The 25,641-nt window shown below is 52.7% G+C and overlaps 1 protein-coding gene across 1 annotated transcript in view; it reads left to right on the top strand.

Annotated features, from left to right (window-relative positions):
- Positions 1 to 25,641, top strand: part of EDAR (ectodysplasin A receptor) — an 89,564-nt gene that overhangs the window by 50,747 nt on the left and 13,176 nt on the right. Inside the window, exons 2-10 of the mRNA XM_012440728.2 lie at positions 1,743 to 1,811; positions 2,585 to 2,707; positions 3,429 to 3,610; positions 9,269 to 9,354; positions 19,210 to 19,296; positions 20,927 to 21,052; positions 21,149 to 21,223; positions 21,472 to 21,544; positions 24,215 to 24,374. Of these exons, the coding sequence (XP_012296151.1) occupies positions 1,761 to 1,811; positions 2,585 to 2,707; positions 3,429 to 3,610; positions 9,269 to 9,354; positions 19,210 to 19,296; positions 20,927 to 21,052; positions 21,149 to 21,223; positions 21,472 to 21,544; positions 24,215 to 24,374 (963 nt within the window). The 5' untranslated portion in view covers positions 1,743 to 1,760. The remainder of the gene's footprint in view (positions 1 to 1,742; positions 1,812 to 2,584; positions 2,708 to 3,428; positions 3,611 to 9,268; positions 9,355 to 19,209; positions 19,297 to 20,926; positions 21,053 to 21,148; positions 21,224 to 21,471; positions 21,545 to 24,214; positions 24,375 to 25,641) is intronic.

Genomic DNA, 25,641 nt, shown 5'->3' with positions numbered 1-25,641 from the left:
CCTGCCAAAAACTCTTTGCTGGAAGTTCAGCAGGCATCACTCCAGATCTGCTTTCATGCTTTTAAAAACTTTACAAATAACCCGGAGGCATTCTTCCGTACGATTTCTTTCTCACCCAACAACAGGTGGTAGAGCCCTACTTGCTGTTCCAGGAAACCGAAGTTCCTTTGGATTTTTCTTGGCTGTTTATTTGTTGCAATGATAAACAAGCGTGCTATCTTAAGGCCCTGCCTGGATGCTGCCCACCCTCTTCTTACGGGAGCGAGGCACGTGCTGTCACACTCGGGAGGCAGGACCGATGTGCTCCCCAGGGACCTTGGGAAGGCCAGCTGACTGGAAGCTCCCTAACAGCCTTCCTCTACGGACTTGGGCATTGGGTGTATCCCCTAAAGGGCCACTCTTTTTCCAGAAATATCAGTGAACAAGCCCTTAAGTCCTGGGGGATTTGGAAAACAAGAGTGTGTGTGTCAATCCCCCTGACTGGGCCCCCTGGTCTTTTGCTCTCCTCCAGCGTTCCCCGGCTGCTGACTTACAAAGCTCCCGCCTCCTTCTCCAACTTAATTTCTCTATTTCTAATTAATAATCTTTGGCTGCTTTTCTCCCTAATGCTTTTAGGATGTTGCAGGACTTTTCTGAAAGAAAAGGAGGAAGGGAGGGAAGGCTCCCATGCATCATGGCGTATGTTCCTCACTGTATTTTTGTGTGTGGTATTGGGAGTTTCTGGTTTTCATGACCAGTGATGGCTTGCTAAGGACAAGAGGATTCTGAGAGTAAAAGGTCTTGGGGAGTTTGGGTTCCATGGCCCAGTTGGGCTTCTGGTCTGAGTCAGTGGTTGATTCTGGAAGGTTCCTCACACAACCCAGCCTCTAGGAAAGGACTTGCTGTTTTGTCACAGCAAGAGGACAGTGAACCAGAGTGTGGCCACTGGGGAATTTGGGTGTCCACCTGAGCACATTATCTCTCTTTATACAGCCAGGCTAATTAATACCCAGGCTCCCAGCTAAAATTGCTTTGAGTCAGAAACACAGGTCTCCATTCAGAAAGTGAAAAAACAAACAAGCAAAAAAACAAAAAAAACTCCTCCTTCAAGGCAGTGCATTTGTGTAGTATTAATTGGTGAAAAGCATCTGAACACCTGGGCTGCAGCCATGCTCAGTCCCTTAAGTAGCTGTGTGACCTGGGGCAAGTCACTTAACCTCTCTGGGCTTCCACTATCTCAACTGTAAAGTTAGGTTGTTGGACTTCTCCACTTTGATGGACGACCTATTCTTAACAGAGAGAGGGAAGAACCTTATGGTGGGGCTGGGAGAGTATCTGGACAGGGACAGACAAGAATATTCCTGGCAGTCTCTCCTGGGGTCCTCCTGTATCCTGAAACCCAAGGGCCAGGACCAGCCTGGAGGACTCCAGACTTAAAGTTCATGTAAGGCTGGGTTTCTCCAAATCCTCTGAGCACGTCAAACACCATCACTAACCTTGGACTTCACCATGGACCCTCCATGTGCTCCCGGCCTCCTCTCAGGCTCCTGCCTGGGCATGGCTGCAAGGCTGGGAAGGCCCCAGAGTTAGCCCAAGTGGCATGGGTACAGCCTCAGCTTCACTTCTGCCTTTTATTTTAGGGTGTATAGTTTCCCCTCTATTTGCTGGGAGACACCTTATATCCAGTGGGGTTAAATAAAGGTGGCCAGACCCCCGGTTGGGGAGGTACCACCAGTGCCCAGTTAATGACATGTGTCTTTCAGGTGAGCCCTCAGGAGAGGATGGCCCATGTAGGGGACTGCACACAGACGCCCTGGCTCCCTGTCCTGGTGGTAAGTGTTCTGAGCCCCTTACCCCGACAGCACCCTCATCCTGGTGATGGTTGGACCATTTCTTAGCCTCTTCAGCTATAAAATGGGAATGCTGATCATAGTCCCTCCTTCACAGGGTTCTTCTGAGGGTGAAATGAAACCATCCCTGCAAAGCACAGAACTCTGCCCCAGGCTGAAGTTAGATTTATTTCGTTGGTAGCTCCCTTCATAGGGTCCCATGGATAGAAAAGTTCTTGAGTGCTCTTTTGTGGTGTGATACACACAGCCCGGTGTCTGTGTGATGAGCCCATGCTTGGGAGCCATGCAGCTGAGAAAGAACCAGAAGACCCAGTCCCCCACCCCCATCCTCCTGGACACGATGGCGTTCTGAGGAGCCACTGTATTAGAAGCTTAGTGAGGGACAGGGGCACCTCCTCCATGACCTTGGCAAGTGCGTAGATGAGGAGTAGATGAGGAGAACTCAGAGCAAGCCTTGATGGTGGGATGGGGCTTGGCCAGCGGGGGTGAGGAGGGGTGGTTCTGGGGGGGCTGGCCAGTGGGAAGGTGCCCGCTCGTGAGTGCTCACTGCTGCTAAGTCTCCAGTGGCTCCTGGCTGATCATCCAGTCCTGGAGACTTAGCAGCAGTGAGCACTCACGAGCAGGCACCTTCCCAGAGCAAGTCCTCAGCAAAGCCCCCACCACAGGGCACCCCTTCCTATGTCAACCCTGGGCTCTTGGGGGAGGCACACACTTTTCTGAGGCTTGGAGGCCACAACGCCCCCCTTTGTTGGCAGGTGTCTCTGATGTGCTCGGCACGAGCAGAATACTCAAACTGCGGCGAGAATGAGTACTACAACCAGACTACGGGGCTGTGCCAGGAGTGCCCCCTGTGCGGGCCAGGGGAGGAGCCCTACCTGGTAAGGCCCCTCCTGGGGCCCGGTGCACTCTCGGGGGAGGCCTCCTGCCTGCAGCATCGTTGCCCTCAGCCTGCATTGCTGCGTGAGGGGTCGCCAGGCTATATCAACCCAGCCTGTCACACTCCCTGGACGTTGAGATTGATGGTGAGAGCTGCTGTGACCCCAGGAATAGCGCTCACTCAGGAACAGTGCTCACCAGCTAAGCATTCAAAAACAGATTTTTCAGGAGTTCTGAATGTCTTTAAATGTCTTTAAAGATCATTTTCCCACTCTACCCTGATTAAATGAGTGTCAGATCATCTGACTGGAAGCAGGATTGAAATGTTCTCCCTCCCTCTCTGGGCAAGCTAAGCCTGGGTGTTCTATTAAGCACTAAGCGAAACCTCCAGGGTTTCAGGGTCAGGTTCTTGTAGCGAGCTGAGGAAGTCAGACGCCAAGTGCTACCTGCACTGCCTGCGTTCCAGCAGCTTGCTGAATTCATCTCAGGGATGCTCAGAAAAGAGGCAGCGTCTGGAGCCCGAGAGTGGCAAGGAGACGGGCAAGCCCAGAGCGGGAGCTGGTTCCTGGGGGGCTTTGCAGTTAGGATGAGTCAGGAAACCAAAGCCCTGCAAGAGTAGCTTCTGGACACAGCTGGCATGTCACTGCCCAAGGATCATGGGCTGAGTCCATGTGATTTGGCTGCCGTACTCACTTGTGTCCCCTGTCCTCTTCCCCTGGCCAGTCCTGTGGCTATGGTGCCAAAGACGAGGACTACGGCTGTGTCCCCTGCCCAGCAGAGAAGTTTTCCAAAGGAGGCTACCAGATATGCAGGCGCCACAAAGACTGTGAGGGCTTCTTCCGGGCCACCGTGCTGACGCCGGGGGACATGGAAAATGACGCTGAGTGTGGCCCTTGTCTCCCTGGGTAAGCACAGGCACTCCTGGCAAACCCTGGGACGCTTTCTGCAGAAAACCCCTTCAGGTGACTGGCAAGGACCTTGGGAACAGGGGGTCATGGACACTGCAGGTTTCATTGCAGCCTCACACCTGGCCTTGGTTCTATCCCACAATGGGCAGCATCCAGGACGGAGAGTCGTGGCCCCTCCGTAGACAGGCAGCCCATCAGGCTCTGCCTCTGTGGCCATTAACCAACATAATATATCTTCTGACCACCAAAATTGCTTGAATACTTACAGTGCAATAACACATGTGAAACACTTTGGAAAAAAGAAAACTAAAATTTCATACAAAAACAGTATTTTTTCACATTCTGGGAACACTGTGTGGAAGCTACTAATAAAAATATTTGAGTCATATGATACCCATAATCCCACCAAAATGATTATGCATCAGAAGTCTTCGAAAAAACTGAAAGTGCAATTAGCCTGAAAGACAGAAAGATAAAACCTTCCTTTTCCCAGGCAGGACACCTCAGTAAGTTCTGCCAGGGACCAGGAAAATAGACTCTCAATCCCCGGAAAATGCTGAGCCCCCGCCACGGCTGCTTCCTCCCCCTAGTGGCCACAACACATAATGCTTTGCAAGGGCTACTGATAGAGACTCAAAGCAGGGGTGGTGTCTCTGGTTCCGCTGGTGCAGTTGGAAGAGGTGACGGCAGTGATGAGGCCAGTGGGGATGGGAGAGGTGACTACAGCTCAGTGCATAAGACACACTCAGAGTGTTCTAGGAATTGCAGAAGGACTTCTTACCTCATGACTGGGGAGATAGTGTCAGCAGTGGTCTTGGGAGACTTGTGGAGGGGATGCCTGGATGAGTCAGGCTAAGAAGCAGGACAGAGGCCTGCAAGTGGAAATGCTGATGCCACAGCTCAGAGGGCTGAGCAGCCGGACAGTACTTGGGGCTCTGATTGGGTCCCTGTGGCCAGAGCAAGAGGTGCATACTTGGGAGTGTGGACAAGCTGGACAGGAGGACAGGGACCAAGTGGAACCAGGCTCTGGAAACCACCACCGAAGACTTGAGCCTTCAGTTTGAAGCTGATGCAGATCAGCACACAGATTACTGAGCCAGGTAGGACACAGCAGGGTGTCCTCCCAGCAGCAGTGAGGGACATGGTTGAGCAGGGAAAGCCTGGAGCCCCGAGACCAGGGATGTGGTGGGCAGGGAGAGGGCTGGAGCAGAGGTGCTGGGGGTCGGGGAGAGGAAGAGTCTGAGAGCCCCCTGAGAGACAGCACTGACCAGGGGTGCAGATGGCATGCAGAAGGGGAAGGAGATTCAGAAGAGGACACTCAGGTTTCTCTGTGGCTGGCCATGGTGCCAGTTGCTCAGCTGCAGAAGGCAGAATCAAGAGGCTGCTTGGTGGGGAGGTGGAGGGAGGATAGAGGCTGCATGTGTGGAATTTGAGGGGACTGTGGGACATCCAGACCAAGAGAGCTAACCCAGAGATGAGTGGCGAGGCCTGAAGCTCCAGGTGGAGATCCAGGACTAGGAAGTCAGCTATACACTCAGGATTCCAGAGCTGCTGGGGCAGAAGGGCTTCCCATGAGGCAGCTTGCTAGTGCAGGGAGAGGGCGAGTGCACCACGGAGCATCACCAACCTATGCTGCTGGCTCTGGCCCAGCTACAGTTCAGACCCGAGAAGGTGTCCATCAGTACTCGAAGACCAGGGCTGACTGTGGCTTGAAGACAAAGTGCTTGGTTCTGATACATTTACCAGAAAGTGTGTAATTGTTAAAGAAGTTGGATACTGGAACGGTGGTGAGCTCCCTGCCTCTAGAAGGATTCAAGCTAATGTGGTCGGCCATCTGCAGAATTAGTGGGCAGACTGCTGTCTGGGCTTTTAAACACTCTTTCCAGTGCTGAAATCTTGATGCCTCCCACCCTGCTCCACAGGACAATGACCTGTTCAGTCCACACCACCCTCCGCACCCAGGACATAGCAAGGCCCAGCACACCTGCTGGGTGGGCAAGGGACCCTGTGCAGAGACAGCTGCAGCACGTGCCTCAGAGTGCCTTTGCCCTGCTCCACAGGGGTGCAGAGGATGGGGACAGTTTCCAGGTTGACTCTGAGATGTGCTGTGTCTGCTCAAATCATCACTGCCAGTCCCAAAGCCACCAAAATCGAAGACTCCCTCCTCACCTCCAAATCCCAGCCCCTCAGGGGCTCATGCCACCCCCTTTACTGCAGACAAGGCTTCCCCAGGGTAGGGCCCTGCAGGCCCCACTTCCTCCCGGGAGGCTGTCTTGCTGTGTCACAGAGGAGGACCACAGGAGTCTTGACAGGCCGGCGTGACTAGCTCCATGAAAGGCTGTGTTCATTCCTGAATCCGAGTGGCTGTCAGGCTACGGATGTGGACTGCCTCATCCCAGTCTCTCCTGGGCCCCGGCCCCTGCCTGTGGTTTGGCAGGTGCTCCTCCTGATGCTCCGTCCTCCCTGCTGTGTGGCCAGGACACTGGCTGAACAATGAGCAGCACCCGAGGCTTTCCTGTCGGGAGAGATTGTGTGGGAGGACCTGGGAACCAAAACAGGAGGAAAGTGGGAGAGAGAGGTTACGCTTCCCCACCTCTCCAGGGCGAGGAGGAGCTGGTTCTGGACGGCGGGGGCAGGGGGCAGGACACAGCAGCTCTGCACTGGTTCTGTACACCAACGCAGTTAGAGGAAAATGAACATCTGGGAACCTGCGGAGTCCCTTACAGGCATGAGAGTCCTGAGGAAAGGAACTCTCTGGGAAAATCTATACCTATTGACCGAGAGAAAGTCAGTCCCTAAACAACAGACCCCAGGGAACCCATTTAAACTGACTCTTGTCCTGGGCTATACACCTTCATCAACCCATGTAGAACAGGGGCCAGGGGAACTAGGGAGAAAGCCAAATATAGATCAAAGAGTAGTAGGAAATTAGACCTTTCCAGAAAGACGAAGGGACCGGATGCTCCGTAGCTGGGCCAGGGATCCCTAAATGAACACCTGACATCGGGTTGGTGACAAGCCTAGGCAGAAGAAGACAAGTGCATATTCTTCGCTGCTGCGCAGCCGAGGGTGAGAGACCTGGGCGTAACCCACACTGTGAGGAATTTAGGCTAGTCCTAAAGAGAGATCCGAACATTTAGAAATGTTGCATGCAGCAGTATGTGCTAGAAAACAGTGGCTTCTCCTCGTCAGGAGGCACTGAACACTCACCAAGTGAGGAAGAACAATTTCATAACAGCCTCTTGGAGTCAATGTGCTTCTTTTAAAAGTTTATCACTGGCCAGGTGCGGTGGCTTGCACTGTAATCCCAGCACTTTGGGAAGCTGAGGCGGGTGGATCACTTGAGGTCAAGAGTTCGAGACCAGCCTGGCCAACAGGTGAAACCCCATCTCTACTAAAAATACAAAAATTAGCCAAGCATTGTGGCGCATGCCTGTAATCCCAGCTACTCAGGAGGCTGAGGCCGGAGAACTGCTTGAACCTAGGAGGTGGAGGTTGCAGTGAGCCAAGATTGCACCATTGTACTCCAGTTTGGGCAACAGAGAGAGACTCCATCTCAAAAAAAAAAAAAAGTTTATCACCTTTCAATATTCCCTCATTGATAGGTTGCATAGCTTGACTCCCGCAGATGAGGGTGGCCAGCCTGTGACAGAAGGTGCCTGGGTGCCCAGGACAAGCCAAAGACGCAGCCATAGGACAGAGCCATCACCCTCCCCAAGCCCAGAATATAGTGGCCCCAGTGGGAACCCATCGTAAAGCCTGGGTGTTCCACACCCAACGTGTGGCTTTGGAGCTTCACCCATGACAGACACCAAGCCCAGCGCCTGGGGTGTGAACCAGGATGGGCAGAGAGGCCTTCTGAGGCCTCTGTTCACTTCAGCATCAAACTTCCATGGAGAAGAAGTTGGTGTCATTCATTCATTCAGCCAATGTTTACAAAGACCCATCCTCCCTCAGTACCTAGCACAAGGTCCAAGGAATACAGATGTTGGCAAGGCTTGCCCGGGAGGGCCTCCCAGTGCAGGAGCCAATCCCCCTAGGCGGAAGACAGAATGCCTGGAGGTGTAGTGAGAAAAGGAGGAGGTGGTGAGGGATGGAGGAGGCGAGATCGGGAGCAGGTAGCCGCCTAGGAGCCTGAGTTACTTCTCAGAACTGTCAGTGTGGGCCTGGGTCGTTAGAAAGCTGCAGGTGGACCTGGTCCGGCCCACGTGCCTGTGAGCTCACAAGGCCACGTGGCAGACACGCGCCTTGGCCTGCCTCATGGAAAGAGGTGGCTTCTGGAAGGGCAAAAGGCAGCTTTGCGAGAGGCTTAGCTATAAAACTGGCTGTCACAGCTTCTCTGGGGGGTGTTTTGAGATTGGATAATTAATGTTTACAAGATACACAGGGATCTGAGGATAAAGGGCTTTGAGGGAGGGCAGGCAATTATGGTCCTAACATTACTGGGAACAGTCCAGGCTCAGGAAGGCAGGAGTCCACAGACCCCTGCCAGGGCTGCTGTTTAGCACTGCCATGAGCAGGGCCTCTGTGGGGCCTGGCTAATAAAAAGAGATTAGAAAACAGCCATGGAAACATCCCTTCTTATCCCAGCTCTTGAATCACAATAGGGAAAGCGTTGGCATCGCTCACATTATTTAATCGACTTCTCACAGTGTGACAAATGCTCCATGCTCTCCGCTGAGCATTTGTTTATGGAAAATGGGTCTGGGTTAGGGTAGGATCCAGAGCTGCCAAGGGAAGGCACCCGAGCTGGGAGCCCCGAAGAGAGGGTGGTGTCAGCAGGGGCTGTGCCTGGAAGTGGGGCAGCTGCAGGGAGCACAGCCACAGGGCCGACCCCTGAGAGCAGGGCCGGAGCAGTCACACAGCCATGGGGCTGGCACCGTGACATCAGGGAGCTGAAAGAGAATGGAACACCACTGGGAGCTGATGGACTTCACAGGGAGCTACTGTGAATGGTTTGTCCCTTGCGCTGTGTGTGCAACCCTGGCATAAAGGCTTGAGCTTCCAAGAGTGTCTTCCGTCAAGTGCTTCCTGAGGAGGAGGCACTTATAACCCAGTTGTGTTGCCAGCTGCCATGAGGGCCACCTGCCTTGACCTCTCTGGACAGCATAACCGTCTGTCTCCTGCGGCTGCACTCTGGTGACAGCTCCACTTGGTGGCATTCAGCAGCGGTGCAGATGGCCTGGAAGTTCCAAGTATCCCAGAGACACACTGATGCCTATAATCCCACCAGGCTGCAGGCTCTGGGGAGGGTGCTCAGAGGGTGTGTTCCTCCTCCCCAAGGGCCTGGTAAGACCCCCTGGTGAGACCCCTGGGGAATTAAGCAGGGCCTACGTGTGGGGCACATGGGTATTTCTGGTGGATAACGGTGATGGCACACACACTAAACACAGCCACCAGAAAGAAGACCCAGAAAGGAGCTTAGATTAAAAGAAAGGTCCATGCTGGAGGCTCATTATTGTTAAAAGAATGCTTCATTTCAAGACAGGCTGCAACCCCAAGGAAACTGGACAGAGCAGGCGGCTGGCTGGGCGTGGCCTCCTGCCCGACTTGGACTGTAGGCCTGCAGCGTGGCTGCCGTGCTCTCTGTGCCAGTCCCTGCCTGTGTGCTGTCCGGCTCACCTGTCTCTGTTTTGTCTTGTCTCGCCCCCGTAGCTACTACATGCTGGAGAACAGACCCAGGAACATCTACGGGATGGTCTGCTACTCCTGCCTCCTGGCGCCCCCCAACACCAAGGAATGTGAGTGTCTTTGTCCTTCCACCCGCACAGTATTTGTTCAGCACGGATCTCTTTCACTACGGGGGTGTAGGAAGGAGCCGATCCTGGCACCTGGACAAGGTGAATCACAGTAACAGCATAAGTGGAAATGCCCCTGTGGCTTGTCCAGGCAGGTCTATGAAGCGAGGGAGGTTTGCCAGAGCTGAGCCTTAAGTTCTAGTGCAGGTCAACCACCAGCTACCTGACAAGTCACTTAACCTCCATGAGCCTCAGTTTTCTCATCTGTAATATGGAGGTACTAACATCTGACCTACCCATCTCACATGGTTATTGTAGAAATCAAAGGAATGATAGAGTACTATTTTGCAAAGTACTGCAAAGTGCTAGGTGATAGTGAGACCAAGGAAAATATAGTGTGATCACAATTAATGAAACAGATTCCGCAAAGCACATGTAAACAGTCTCACGAGTTTGTAATCCCACCTTAGGCTGTTTCTTTCCTGTTCCCCTTTCAGTCTGGCTTTCATGGGCAACTGTTTATGAGGAAGGGCCAGGTACCTCTGCCTCAGGAATGTGCTGTGTGGACTCTTGGATGTGTGGTCTGGGGAGAGACGAAGGCAGCTGGGAGGAAGCTGGGCGCCTGGTCCCCGGGCTGCAGGAGCACTTGCCACCCTCCGGCTCCTTTAAGGGTGGAGGAGGAGCTGACCCTGGGACCCTGCCTCTCTTTGCTCTCCATAAGGCCCCACCTACCCCCATGTCTCATAATAATGTTGTCCAGGAGAAGGAGGGCCTGCATCTTACCACGCTGGGAGGAAGGGGAGGAGCAGGAATGGGGAGCAGCAGCTCCTCTCTCCTTCTGCTCAAGCCCGGGGGAGGGTTCTGTGCTGTGGACTGCGCTGCAGAGAGAGCCATTCCCTCCCTTCCAAATCACTCAAGTGCATGACTCCTGCACCAGTGGGTTTGCTCATCTCCAGAGCCATTTTCCTATGCTAATTAATTCACAAATTAGAGGAAGCTGCTGCTTGGCTGCCAGCCTGACCCGTGTGAAGCCAACTGCCCTGGCCCACATGTCCTCTGTGGGGATCTAGGCTGATTCAAGGCCAGATCATTCTGGGATGAAGAACCAGTCTGGGAAAATGTCAGACACTCCCCACCTATTCAGAAAACCATTGCCCATGAAACTGGGAGAGGAGCAGCCCTCCTCAGGAGTTCTTCTGTTAGGGAGCTCTCACACAGCACAGCCTTCAATATCCAATGTCTGGCAGCCAGAACAGACTTGAGTAATGGCAGGGGTACCTCTCTAAGTCCAGCAATGAGGTTTATCACATGTGGAAAACAAACAAAGTCCTCTGAGTCTCGAAGACTTTTTTTTTTTTTTTGAGACAGAGTCTTGCTCTGTCGCCAGGCTGGAGTACAGTGGCCTGATCTTGGCTCACTGCAACCTCTGCCTCCCGGGTTCAAGCGATTCTCCTGCCTCAGCCTCCCGAGTACATGGGACTACAGGCGTGCACCACCACACCCAGCTAATTTTTGTATTTTAAGTAGAGATGGGGTTTCACCATGTTGGCCAGGATGGTCTTGATCTCTTGACCTCGTGATCCACCCTTCTCAGCCTCCCAAAGTGGTGGGATTACAGGCGTGAGCCACCGTACCCAGCCAAGTCCTGGAGATGTTAAAAATGAGTGCATCCCACTCCCACCTCCAGCTCTTGCCTGATTAACTGAAAGCCGGCTCCCAGGAAGGCCTTGAGGTAGGGCCTTAGAATCCAGCCCTGAAGGAGGTCAGCAGAGAAATGGACAGTCCTGCTGTGTTCTCGTTACAGGCTCCTTTGGCAAGGCCCCAGCCCTCGGCTCGCCCATCTGGGAAATGGGGAGATACGGCCAGCTAGGCCTTGGGGTGGATAAAGACCTGCCTGAGTCAGGGCCTCAGTGCGAATACCAGAGTGATGCTCTCCACCCCTGAGCCTGCACTGGCCCCAATCCAGAGATCTTTTTACCCAGGGTACCTGATCAGCAGTCAGCAGAAATGTCAGAGTTAGAAAGCCCCTGTGGAGTCACTGAGACCCACACACACAGGACTGCCATTGGCACTCCCTCTCCAGACAGCCAGGGATTCGGGAAACATTTCATCAGGAGCCCGAAGTTGCCAACTGGCTGCCCAGGTCCAGCAGGCCCTGTCTTCCTCAAACCCATGGTCATGGTCAAGTGTACCTCTTCCTCCCCCTGTTTTGCTTGATTTACCTGGGCCCTTGCCAAACGAAGTCACATCCTTGGACTCTGCAGCAACAAAAAGTGGACTATGCAAACCACAGTCAGACTTGCCGAGGGCCCCTGGCCGAGGATGACACACACCTAGGAGAGCTGCAGCAGGCCACGGGGAGCAGCTGCAGGGGAGACACCAGCCAGGAGTGAGTCCAGGTCAGTGCCAGGGCTTCCCCAGCCTAGGAGCAGGGCTGGGTGCCCACAGCTCTCCCCCATAACTCCCAGGCTCGAATCCCATGCTCGGGCACCTGTGCAGCGCAATCACCTCCTATCCTTAAAGAGATGATGGCTTCTCTGCACACTCTGAAGCAGAGGGTTGCAGGGTGGTGATTCTCAGAGGAGCGCCCTAGGGTTTTTTTACTCGAATTGCTGGGCCCACCCTCCGATTCATCAGGTCTGGGTGGGCCAGAGAATGTACATTTTAAACAAATTTGGGAACCACTAGGGTGGGTTATGAGCCTGTTCTGGAACTTCACTGCCTGAGTTAGATGAGTCATCTCACCTCCCGGAGGCTCTGTGTCCTCTCCTGCCCAGGCCAGCTCCCAGTGGTGCCCACTGCCCAGGCTGCCGTGTGGCTCGGGTGCAATTTTGTCCACCAAATCCACCCAGAAGCACATCACGAGTGCCACAGGGTGTTAATTAATGGGATGCAGCCCCTCAAATAACCCTGAGGAGAAATGAAAAAGTAACACATACTTTCCTTTAAAATGGAATAAAATCATTCCAGTTTCTGAGGTTGCCAAGTAATTAGAGGGAAACCAAAGAGAACAGGTGTCAGACTTCAGATCAGTCCTGGCTGTGGGTTGGTTGTCACCTTGAATTAGAACATACTCACCCCCAGCTCTGAGCCTGTATTCAGTAACTGCAATACCATGGAGCCCTGTAGCCCAGTGAAGAGATGAAAAGGCCTTTGGTTATTTCTCAGTTTTAAAGAGCAAGATGCACTTGGGTGACCAGAGATTTCTGGGTTTTTTTACCCCTGCACCATCCTGTGTAAAGGGATCTGTGATGCAATGACAGTGGGGGCAGGGAGGTCGACGCGTTGGCCTCGCGTAATAGAGAGGAAGATAGGGTCCAGCATCAGGCTTGGGTTTCATTATAAGTCCTCACTCCTGGGAAGGTTTTCTCATCTGCAAAATGGGGACGTGATTGTTAGGAGGATAGATGTGATGACGTGGGCGATGCATTTGGAGTGCCCACTCTAGTGCCAGGTGCCGGTCACTGACCAGATGTGAGGCGTCCCAGCCCAGCAGGGGTCATGGCTCCACAGCACATGAGCTGGCCTGCACTCCGTCACTGACCAGAGGTGCAGACGGCACATAGAAGGGGAAAGAGATTCAGAAGAGGACACTCAGGTTTCTCCGTGGCTGGCCATGTGGACATGGTGCCACTTGCTCAGCTGCAGAAGGCAGAAGCAAGAGGGTGCTTGGTGGGGAGGTGGAGGGAAGATAGATGTTATGTGTATGGAATTTTAGGGGACTGTGGGACATCCAGACAAAGATAGCTAACCCAGAGATGGCCTGAAGCTCCAGGCAGAGATCCAGGACTGGAAAGTCAGCTACGCACTCAGAGTGCGGGAGCCACTGGGGCAGAAGGGCTCCCCATGAGGCAGCTTCCTAGTGCGGGGAGAGGGTGGGTGCACCACAGGGCCTTGCCGACCTATGCTGCTGGTTCTGACCCGCTACAGTTCAGACCCAAGAAGTCACCCCAGGGCCTGGGACACCGGGCAGCAGGAATTGCTCCCTAGAAAGAGTGGTCAGAGGCATAATGAAAGGACACAATAGCCTGGCAGTTGTTTTCTTATCGTCAGTGATGAAGGCCCCTGAGGCAAGTCCAGAGCAGGCTGGCCTTGTGGGGAAGTCTCTGCTACTCTGCCTGCTCCCATGGTGCTCCCATGGTTTCCGTCTCCCGTGCCTGGATGCCCTTCTGTGATGCTAAACAGCAAGCGCTGCCCCTCAGGTGTGAAGCCGGCTTCCAGGCCTCCCAGACACCAGTGTCCAGCTGCTCCTGGCGCAGAGCCTCTCAGACCTGACTGCACACACATCTCCAGGGACCTGCTGAGCAACGGATTCTGACACAGCAGGTCCCGCTGAGCCTGAGACTTGGCATTTCTAGCAAGCTCCCAGGGGACCCCACTTTGAGCAGATAGGGAGGCTCTGCTGAGTCTGCCCACAGTTCAGGATCGGCCACTAGGGGTACACAGCAGTACCACAGTCTGGGACCCCTTGTTGACAGCTCTAAGAATCAATAAACAGATCATACCTAAAAATCCAATCTCTTTTTACTCTCCGCAGAGAATCACAGTCAGCTTCTAATGCATACCAGTGAGTTTCTAAATTGTGTGGATTAACAGACCAATGAGCTATCATGGCTGTGAATGGAGGCGTAGCTCCCTCCAGCCATGTGCTTCTGGCTCACTGATCCTTCCTGGGGAAGGGGAGCACAGTGGCCGGCAGGACCCTCCCCGTGCCTGCTTCTGAGTCACCGCTGCCTCAAACTCCACAGTGAGCTAGGCAGAAGCAGTCCCCGCTCACACTAGGCCTTGTGTGGACATTTCTGTCTGTCTTCTGGGACTGCAGTTCACACCAGCTTTTATCAAGCACTCTAGCCTTGCTTATTCAAACCTCGGGTGCACATGGAAGTGCACGAGGGGAGCTGGACCTGCAGCTGGCCACCCAACAAAAACACACCTGGAGCACCTTCCACTTAACGAGCCATCCCAAGATGCAGATGAGCCGAAACACACAGCACACAGTGGAACCGGGGGAGACCTCCAGACACTGTATATTTGGTTAGCACGGAGTTAACCCTCAGTAGAAAGGCATAGACCCTGGCCCGGGAGAATCTGCACACAGGCATGGGGGCGCCCATGCCTGTCCTGGGGACTGTATCTCGCCTCACCCTGCCCAGACCCACCCACCATCCTGCGGGGCCTGAGGGTTTGTCTGCGGACCCCCAGCTGGTGACACCAGAAGGAGCGGACATGGTGGGATTTGGGATCAGCCCAGGCCGCTCTCTTTTCCTCTTCATATGCTGGGTTTTGCCCAAACCTCTTTTATACATCACATGCGTTCAACATGATGCTGGTGTGCTATTAATATTAAAATCCATACTTGTATGATTCTGGGGTGGATTTTTTCAAGCATTTAGGGGTAATGCAGAGTAGGTGCCTATTTCCCATGGAGATTTTTCTGACTCGCCTGAAAAACAGCAGAACTACCCAGGGCTGATCACCTAGCCCCTGCTTCAGGCCCTGCAGGTGCCTTCGTTAGCCACCCTCAAACCACACCCAGTGCTGCCCAAGGTTGGCACTTTGGGACCGGATCTGCCCACCTCTTCTTGTGGGTTATCTGTGTAGTGACAGTGGCAGCAACTAGAGGTGAGAGACTTGTGCGGGGGGCTGACCTCACCTCACAAGGTCAGCCCTGCAGCCAGGGACAGCAAGGCCACCACCTCCCTCTTGGTCCCCTCTGGTCTTGGCACACCTTCTCTCTTGCCTGGGGGGCAGAGGCACTGAATTGTGGACAAAACAGACCAAGTAAGCTAGATGTTGGTTTTTCTTTCAATTGACACATAATAATTGCACATGTTTATGGGGTAAGAGTGAAATTTCCATACACATATACAAAGTGTCATGATCTGGTCAAGGTAATTATGATATCCATGACCTCAAACATTTATCACTTCGTGTTGGGAACATTCCAAATCCTCTCTTGTAGCTGTGAGAAAGATACAATGCATTATTGTCCGCTGTAGTCACCCTGCAGAGTGCCAGAGCACAGACCGACTGCTCCTGCCCAGCTACACTTGTGTACTCATTAACCAGCTTCCCCTTCCCCACTCCTATTCTGCTCCTACTTCTATGAGATCCACTCCTTTGGCTTCCACACATAAGCCACACGTGGCTTTTGTAATACAGCTGTGCCTGGGGTAGATCTTTTCCTTTTCTGCCACAAGCACACCTCCTCGCCTGTGGCCACGAGGCTGCCACTCTGGAAATTCTCACGCACCCTTGCCTTTATTTGTGATTTGCAACAAGGGCAGCTCCATTCCTTGTTGCTGAATTCTGAGCTCAGGGAAGAGGCCCATTGTCAGGAAGTGAGCTGATGCCCTTTGGTGGCCTGGGTGGCTTGTGGGCAAGTCTGAAATCTGCATGTCCTCCTGCTCCTTCGGTAACGATCTAGCGACCGAGATTCTCCTGCCCAGTCTCATTGAAGTGTCTCCCTGCTGATGCTCTGGTGACCTTGGGAACTTTGGAAACTGAGGGGGCTTGTAGGGTCTGGCTGATTGGATGCCGGCTTTCAGCTCCAGTCCTGACATGAGAGGCTGAGCTCTGGAGACATGTCAGGGTCCACCATCCCACCCACCCTGCCCCCATCTCCTCAGCGCCACACACATGCTCAGGGCAAGCAATTCTCTGACCAATTCAGGGATCCCTGCACATCAGGGAACACCCAGCCTACAGCTGCAGCCCACCACAGTCAGAGACGGTTTGGCTGGTGCCAGATGGAGGTGTTTGGAAGAAAACGTCCAGTGATCAGGATTGAGGCATAACCGGCTGAGGACAGGTGGGCACCTGTGGGTGCAGGAAGATGTCACTGATGTGTACTAGTCTTCAGGCATTGTTTGGCAACATCATTGTGTCACCAGGCATAATACTGCAGAGATATTCCACAAGTCTGTATGCCTGCTAGGCTGCGTTTATCATCCCACTCTAGACCACATGCCTGGGCGTATCTGTGTCCCCATCCCCAACCCTGTCACCTGAAGCAGCCTGCAAGCCCCGGCAGGAAGGGAAAAGAAGTGACAAAGATGGCAAACATCCACAGACAGCCCACGGCTGTTCTTTTGCTCTGACAGTGTATCTTAAGTTCCCTTTAGCGTCTCACTGAACAGCTAGATCAGCTTCTTTTCAATGTCTTATTTGCTCTTATAAAGGAAATGAGGTCATGCTGGAAACGATGGCATGATGCCCCTATGCTCACTCACCTGATAAATCGTGGAAGGCTACCTCCCAGCAAACATAAATAGGCACACAATCTGAAGTCCCTTTATCACGCTGGAGACTTCCAGAGCAAATTCAGTGAGGTCTGTGAGGGAGAACATTCTGCTGTTTGATGTGGTCTTGTGGCTTTCAGCCATGAGCACGCAGCTCTCCACCAGCTCTTTTTTTTTTTTTTTTTTGAGACAGAGTTTAGTTCTTGCTGCCCAGGCTGAGTGCAATGGTGCCGTCTCAGCTACTGCAACCTCTGCCTCCCGGTTTCCAGTGGTTCTCCTACCTGAGCCTCCCGAGTAGCTGGGATCACAGGTGCCCGCCACCATGCCCAACTAATTTTTGTATTTTTAGTAGAGACGGGGTTTCAACATGTTGGCCAGGCTGGTCTCAAACTCCTGATTTCAGGTGATTCTACCCCCTCAGCCTCCCAAAGTGCTGGGATTACAGGCGTGAGCCACGGTGCCCAGCCAGCTCTTTCCCTAATAAGAACACTGGTTCCAAGGCCAAGTAAGTGGCTAAATTAAGAAAACAAAGATTTATCATAAGTTTGAGGCCAGGGAGGAAAAAGGGCTTCGGTTCATCATTCAGAAACATAAGGAAACATCGCTTGCCCCTCCATGGGCAGGTGACGTTTCTCACATACCCTGTGACAGTCCCAGGCACTCTGAGCTGCTGGGGTCCCTCCCAAGCCCAGTGTTTCATTGGCCGAGCTGCCAATTTGCTTTACAAGGTGTGAGGACTGACAGGCATCCAGCCCATTGTCCTGTGGCCCCGCTCCACTTACGGGAGACAGGAGTGGATAGCTCAGCTGGTCACTAGCCCCTGAGCTGCTTCCACTCAGAGAACAAGAATGTGCGTTTCTCCTGAGAACTGACTACTAAAGAAAACAGCCAGCCCAGGCATCGTGGCCCACACGTGTTATCCCAGCACTTTGGGAGGCCCAGGCAGGTGGATCACTTGAGGTCAGGAGTTCAAGACCAGCCTGGCCAACATGTTGAAATCCCGTGTATTTTTCTCTACTAAAATGTATTTTTAGCAGAGAATGTGTATTTTTCTCTACTAAAAATACAAAACCTAGCCAGGTGTAGTGGCACACACCTGTATTCCCAGCCTCTCAGGAGGCTGAGGTGGGAGGATCACTTGAGCCCAGGAAGCAGAGGTTGCAGTGAGCTGAGATCATGCCACTGCACTGCAGCCTGGGTGACAGAGTGAGACCCTATCTCAAAAACAAAACAAAACCTAAAAAACCAACCCAACTAGGAAGCTTGCTTCTCCCAGAAGCCTTGCTGCATGGGCTGACCAGGCACAGTGCTAAGCCATTCCTCTGGGCTGGGCCAGGCTGGGGAGGTGCATTGATTTGGGGGAGACAGCTGGCCTTGTCCTTGACTCAAGGGCTGCTTTTCTGTAGACCAAATGCACTTCCCAGATTTCTCCATAACTGCTACTCTGCCTGCTAGAGACACAAGCAAGAGAGTGGGAGACGCATTTGAAACATGTTGGTTTTATTATTTGCAAAACTGAAGTCTGGCCTAAAAGAAGGTTGACCTTCTTTCGGGAGGTCTGAAACAGGACGTGGTCTGTTCTGTGGTAGAAAGTTTTGTTTTTGCTAAATGGTTGTTTCTTAGTGATTTGACTGAAAACAAAATCAGCTTCCATTTTATCCCTGCTAAGTGATGCTTTTTCTGTAGAAGGGGAGTTTTAGGAAGCATAGCTTTAAGGAAAGGTTTGCCTTGCTGTTGAACAGTTTGGTCACAACTATGTAAAAATGTCTTATGAAAAATCCTGGAGAGAAATAGCAAAAGTCAACTTCAAGGAGGTCATGGGTAGTTCTTTTCCTCCTTTCTCATGTTCTTATTTTTCCAGATTTTTATTTTTATTTTTACTTTTTTGAGATGGAATTTCTCTATTGTTGCCCAGGCTGGAGTGCAATGGCCTAATCTTGGCTCACTGCAACCTCTGCCTCCTGGGTTTAAGCGATTCTCCTGCCTCAGCCTCCTAAGTAGCTGGCATTACAGGTGCCTGCCACCATGCTAGGCTAATTTTTGTATTTTTAGTAGAGACACAGTTTCACCATGTTGGCCAGGCTAGTCTCAAACTCCTGACCTCAAGTGATCCACTCACCTTGGCCTCCCAAAGTTCTGGGATTACAGGCGTGGGCCACTGTACCTGGCCCCTTTTCTGGATTTTTAATAGTGAGCATATATTGCTTTTATGACCAGAAAAAGTATTAATACATGCCTACTCTATGTAATTGAAAGAATTAGTCAAGTATTGTGTCACCCTAATAATACTTTCATATACACATTCTATGTTCCTTATTTTTATGGACTTCATATACTTTTTCTCCAAGCATAGGAAAATTGAGTTGGTGAGGCTTGCAAAACTCCCCAACTGATACTGTTGTTTAACAGTTATCACATGAGTGCTTTTATTTAAAGAACAATAACCATGACTCTTTAGGGTTCATTAAACACTCTAAGAAATACAACTATTTAGCTCCCCTTGGCCCTCACTGCCTCAAGTCCATTCAGGATCATGAATCTAGATCCACGAGCTCTGTGGCAGCATCTTTGAAGGTGGCGCTTCTCTAGATCATTTGAGGGACTGTTTTCCTTGCAGGTGTGGGAGCCACTTCAGGAGCTTCTGCCAACTTCCCTGGCACCTCGGGCAGCAGCACCCTGTCTCCTTTCCAGCATGCCCATAAAGGTAAGGAGGGTGCTCAGGTATCGATCACCTGGAATTAGGTGGTGCTCGGAAGAACGCTCAGAGGAAGAGAGGAAATGACTAGGAGTAATGATTATGGTGTGCTTCCCCACCTGGCCTCACGTCCCTAATGTGATTAAATAACATGGTGCCCCCCCCTTGCCCCCCATGCAGGAAGTAATTATCTCTGCAAGGAGCGGAGTTGATCCCTCCATGGGTGTCCTGAGCCAGCTGGGAGGTGCTGGTGATGAAGGTAGGGGCAGGGGGCAGAGCAGCAGGTGGGCAGCTCAGGTAGCTGCAAGCCTGGCCAGGAGGAGAGACCAGGCATCCTGGACTTTGGTTTGGCTGGGAGTCAACAGCAATTCTATCACCAGCTTTCATATAAACCTGCTGACTATAGCACTTTAATATTCACTTGCAGCAAGTATATTTCATTCTCCCTGACCCCTCAGGGAAGAAGGGATTGAGGAAGGCTCCAAAGTTCAACGTGTCTCTCAGAGTCAGCCCTCCAGCTGGCTTGGCCTTTCCCTTTCACTGGTTTAGTGCCAGCCTGTTATTGAAGCATATTTTGGACCCAGGTCTCACAAGCCGTGAGGTACCTTCCAGAGCCCTCAGAGGGCCCAGCTCATCAGCCTCATCATTGGTTCTCCCACACACTAAGGCAGGGCAAAAGGCAAGACTGCTGGGCAAGGATATATGAATCTCATTTGCACAGGCCCCGGGGAGAGTCGCTCACAACACAGAAAATATTAAAGCACTTATGTCATCCAGACCTGGCATGCAAACGCTGTTACAGGTACTCCCCAGATGATGCTGGGAGGCTGGTTTTCCTACAAATGCACCCACAGGAGATTCAGTGCCCACATGTGGGGTCCTCAGCTTTGGTGCCGCCACCCCCCAAGATGATCCAGGAGCTTCAGATGCTTGTCTCCTGTCTATTTGGTGGTGGTGTATCTGGATCTTACTTCAAGATAATCCAAGTCCTGATTGGTTATTTTAGAGAGTGAGAATGAGCTTCAGGGCATTTTATGCATCCAAGGTCCACATTAACCAGGGAAGTGAGCAAAATCCCCCGGGGTGACTGAGGAGCAAAATCCCCCAGGGTGACTGCCTGGTGGAGGTGGCGGAGCAGGTGGAGTAGGTGGCCTGTGCCCTGGGGATCTTACGATGACACTTAGGTTGAAATTGCATGAGGTGCAAGATGGAGCCAAACCTGGAATCCAGAGTTGACTTTCGTTTGGAAATGCCCAAACGTGAATTGTGCTGCCTTCCAGACACTCTTGTTCACTGGCCTTTCTTCCTCTCCACACCAAACCCTGCCCTCAGGTTCCCAAAGTAGTAGAAGCGAGAGCAAGCTCCCTAGGAACAGCCGGTGACCCCAGACCATGATGTTCCCGGAGACGTCTGGAGAGGCCAGTCTGAGGGCAGTGAGCAGGGCTGTGGGCAGTCCTTGTCTGGCAGCCAAAGCTATTGTGGAGGATTTGTTTCTCAGACTAAGCAAGCACTTCAGATTCCAGGGTTCCCTGAAAGCATCCCAGGGGCAAGGCCATTGCTTCCAGGAGCCATAGTCCTGGAGGAAAGTCCAGCAGGGATCCTGAGCTCAGAGTCATTCATGCCTTCTCTCCACCAGCAGAGCTCTCAGGCCAAGGACACCTGGCCACTGCCCTGATCATTGCGATGTCCACCATCTTCATCATGGCCATCGCCATCGTCCTCATCATCATGTTCTACATCCTGAAGACAAAACCCTCTGCCCCAGGTGATGGCCCCCACGCGCCGGTGCCCTGCCTCCTGGACTCTCCGTCAACTTCCCCTGTCGGAGAGCCTGCCTGCTCACTCCCTCCTCTCTCCCCAGCCTGCTGCACCAGCCATCCAGGGAAGAGTGTGGAGGCCCCAGTGAGCAAGGACGAGGAGAAGAAAGAGGCCCCAGGTCTGTGAACCAAGGCTTCCACACCCCACGTGCGTGGTGCCCGTCTCTGGGTGGAGGGTGTCCCTGGCAGTGGCCTCCTTACTGCTTCTGCTCTTGCATGCTGAACCATGCTGTGCTTACCCTGGGGTGGTGCCATGCAGACACTGGGCAGCTCTGCCCAACAGGAAGCTCAGAGCAGGGTCGGGCTGAGCACCGAGCCATAAGCCGATTCTAACTCCTATCTCCCCAACCTCCCCATTTCCTTGCAGACAACGTGGTGATGTTCTCTGAGAAGGATGAATTTGAGAAGCTGACAGCAACTCCAGCAAAGCCCACCAAGAGGTATGTGGAAGCCCCCACCGCCAGGCTGAAGCTGGGGTTCTGTGGCCCCTGAGCAGGCAGGGGAGCCAGAGTGCAGCCTAGTGCACTGACAGGCTGGCCTGGGACGCCATGGGGACGCTTGGCGACATACAATCCCTACCGCCTCCTTGCTGACCGGCAGGGGTCACGTGCTATGAGAGCTCATGGGAATGGCTGCCTATTGCTCTCAGGTCAGGCCCTTGCCCCTGTATCTTGCCAAATTCCCTGGGCCTTCCTTCTTAACATCCAACTTCCACATGCCCCTTCTCCAGATTGGGAGGGCAGAACATAAAGCCAAGGATGCACGTGGCAGCCCCTGTGACTGCTGCTGCAGCCAACACATTGGTACCACTCGTGCCAGCGCCAGGACTGCTGCCACCGTAATGCTGATAACGACTATGGTGATGATGGCTAATAGCTTCGGTGCCTACTGCCCACTAGGCGCTGGGCTAGGGCTGTGAACGCACCCTCCTCCCACAGCCCAGGAGCAAGGTGCTCGTATCATCCCCGTCTATAGGATACCACACTGAGGTGTGGAAGTCCCAAGGTCACACACTAGTGAGCGGCAGGGCAGGGGTCCGAGTCCAGGCTCCCGAGGAGCCACGTGGCATAAAGAGGCCTCTGGAGGAGGAGATTTGGCAGGTGAAGCCTTTCCCACATTTACCACACATCAAGGTGTGGAACCAGCCCCTGCTCTAAAATCGAGAGTAGAAGGAAGTAAATGTTTTATTCATCCAGTGGGATGGTTATTTGGACTTGGTCCTGCATAGCTTCCAAAAATCAACCCCACAGCATCACCTCCCAGCAAGGCAATGTGCCTGGACCCCCCTGCCAGGCCTCGTCCCCATAGCCACTGCAGGCTTCACTGGAAGGACACTCGCACAGCAGTGCCTCCCTTGGCAGATGGGGCACAGAGCCACCAGATCATCAAACTGATTACAGGAAGAGCAGAGGTTAAGCCCTCCTCTCCTGCCCCCATCCCATGATCTTCCTGCAATTCACCAAAGCCATTCCTGTCGAGGAATAATAATTGATCCAGCATCTGTGTGGAGCCTTGGCATCCATAAAGTATTGCCAGATGCATTATCTCACTTGGAAAACTCCAGTGTCTCTCAACGCTGACACAAGGGCAGGAGGCAAACAAATATGAAGTCTCTGCATACTAGGAAAGAAAAGCACAGTGCGTGTTGGGGTGGTTATTTCCTGCAAATGCCTCAATTCCAACTGAACCCCTGCAGGAATCTGTGGTCTAAGCCCCATCATGCATGACTGGTGGGAGGTGCCAGATCCGAGCTGCTGATGATCCCAGGACCAAGGGCAGGACCTGGTCACCTTGCATGGATGTAACTCTGAAATAGGACCTCACTAGAGACTGAATTTCCTCCTCAACCTCCAGCCCAGCCTTATCTCATTCTGTTTCAGCCTCTCCCTTCTGATATTCAGGCCTTCCTTATCCCCAGAAATCAAAAGGCCAGAGACATGCCCCATGACTTGAGTTTCAGTTGAAGACAGGGAAAAATTGGGGGCCCTACTGGGAAAAAATATATACTTATTTCATACACAAATACTAAATACAAATTGAACCCTGACAATTGGATGTTAAAAGACAGCAAGGCAGTGAGCTTTTGTCCCTGTTTTTTTGTCCTTGGGTCTTGGAGACAGGACGTGGGTGCCACCTCACCTGCTTCACCTCACCTGCTCTCTAGTGGGGACAGGGATGGGCCCTACCACCTCTTTGGGAGGCCCTGAAGCCTGATGTGGAAGTGGGTCCCACCGGGACTTCATCATGTTCTCATTTTCTTTGTATCACTCCCCTCTAGGGTTGTGTTTGCATTTGGGCTTCATTGCTGTAACCTAGTTTTAATCTTTTTTTTAAGAAAAAAGAAGTCTTCCGCCAAACCACAGGAAACAAGCGGGATACCTCTAAAAAAGAACACTGTTTTTCATATACTTGGAATGGTTTTAAGAGAGTTTAAGCTCCAACCCACATGTGCCTAGGGCAGACCCTGGGTCCCGTGCGGGCTGTGAGCCACGGGGCGGCATGATCCTGGGCTTGGTGCATCCGACCGCCCACCCAGTCACCCGCTGGGGCTTGCTGTGCCACCCCCTGCAATGCACACAGGTCAGCCAGGTCACCCCACTAGTCAAGAGGGGGCTTTCCAGGCACAAGGCTCCATTCAGTTCCCTTTTCAGTGACTCTAGAGAGCCAGCATGGATTCAGTGCCAGTCACATAAACCTATTTGCTTAACATGAAGACACCAGTTGAACTTGATTCTTATTGGGATTAAATACAGGGATCTAGGACATATTCAATGAACCTTCACAGAGCATCGACCGCATGTTAGACAGCAGGAAAGGAGAGGCTCTTGGATGCCTCCCACCCTCAGTGGCAGCCCCAGTCCCTTAGACACCTGCAGGTCACCCACCACGGACTTGTTTGTTTGGAAAAGAGCAGGGAACCACAGGTGTATCTGTCTCATCTCATGTCCTCTGGCCCCGTGCCCACAGGTGCCCAGTAAATGCTTGAAAAACAATTAAGTCGTTGTACCCAACTGTCCACAGTAGGGGAATGAATAAGTTCACCACGGGAGAACGTGTCAGGGCTGCAGCCCCTCAGGCGCTGCTAACAACCATCGCTCTTGTTTTTGCAGCGAGAACGATGCCTCATCCGAGAATGAGCAGCTGCTGAGCCGGAGCGTGGACAGTGACGAGGAGCCCGCCCCTGACAAGCAGGGCTCCCCGGAGCTGTGCCTGCTGTCGCTGGTTCACCTGGCCAGGGAGAAGTCTGCCACCAGCAACAAGTCAGCCGGGGTGAGGCTCCTGCAGGCGCCATGATGAGCTGTGAGATGTGGCTCCCTCATAGCCGCACGACTAGAGCTTTCTTACTGAATCAGCTCTCCTGCAAGAAGGGGTGTTTCTCCCAAAAGTCCAAGATAGGAGACCTGCACAGTGGCAGGTTCACAGCAAGATAGTCCAAAGGGGGGAAAAACACTTTTTTTTTTAAACGGGAGTTTCACTCTGTCGCTCAGTCTGGAGTGCAGTGGCGCAATCTCAGTTCACTGCAATCTCCACCTTCTGGGTTCAAGCGACTCTCCTGTCTCAGCCTCCCGGGAAGCTGGGACTACAGGCGCATGCTGCCACGCCCAGCTAATTTTTTTTTGTATTTTAGTAGAGACGAGGTTTCACAGTGTTGCAGACTGGTCTCAAACTCCAAGTTCAGGCAATCACCTGCCTCAGCCTCTCAAAGTGCTAGGATTATAGGCGTGAGCCACTGCCCCCAGCTACTTTCTTTTTATTATATAGCTTCACACACAAAAATGAAAAATAATAAGCAAAGAGGAAAAAGGCAAAATCACTTGGAACGCCAGAGGGCAGAAAAAGACCCTTGTAAACATACTGGGTTTTATCCAACCAGAAAATTTTCTAAACACACGCGCGCGCGCACACACACACACACACACACACACACCATTTTTCTTGTATGCATTTTTTAAATATAAAAACAAGCTCACATGTAGAAACTGTCCCCAGGGTTTTATCATCACCTACCACCCTGTAATGTGCTGTGGCCAGGAGCAGGGCGGGGGTGAGAGTGAAGGTGGGCAGAGCCCTCTTGGGCTCTGTGCGGGCCTGGCCTGTGGTCGTCCCTCTAGTCTGTGCCCCTGGCTGCAGACCTCAGCCGCAGACAGCTGTGTTGCTAGGCAACATCAGTGATGGTAAAATGCCCAGTTGAGATCTCGGCTCTGGCCTGGTCCTGATAGGATGCCATGCTCTGGCCTGCCCCAAGTTCAGTGACACCTGTAATGGAGCTGCCACTTGCAGGGACCCTGGAAGCCTGTGGAGATGTTACAAGAGAGATAGGTGGCCATGGCCTCAGGACTCTGCAGCCCCCTCACTTATCCCCTATATTTAGCTGCCCTCTCCCTGCCCTCGAGAGTCCCCGATGTCCCGTGGCCCTGGGAGCCTCCAGCTTCCCCTCCCATCAGCCTTCTGAGCCAAGTCAGGCTGTCTCCCATAACCTGGGCTTGGGTGTGGGCAGGTAAGAGGCAACATGACGAGGACTGTCAGCACTGCAATC

The sequence above is a fragment of the Aotus nancymaae genome, unplaced genomic scaffold (genome assembly GCF_030222135.1).
Source record: "Aotus nancymaae isolate 86718 unplaced genomic scaffold, 86718_ANA_hifiasm-v0.15.2.pri h1tg000155l, whole genome shotgun sequence".
NCBI lineage: Eukaryota > Metazoa > Chordata > Mammalia > Primates > Aotidae > Aotus > Aotus nancymaae.
Note: the sequence above shows the minus strand (reverse complement) of the source record. Positions and strands in the feature narration are given on the sequence as shown.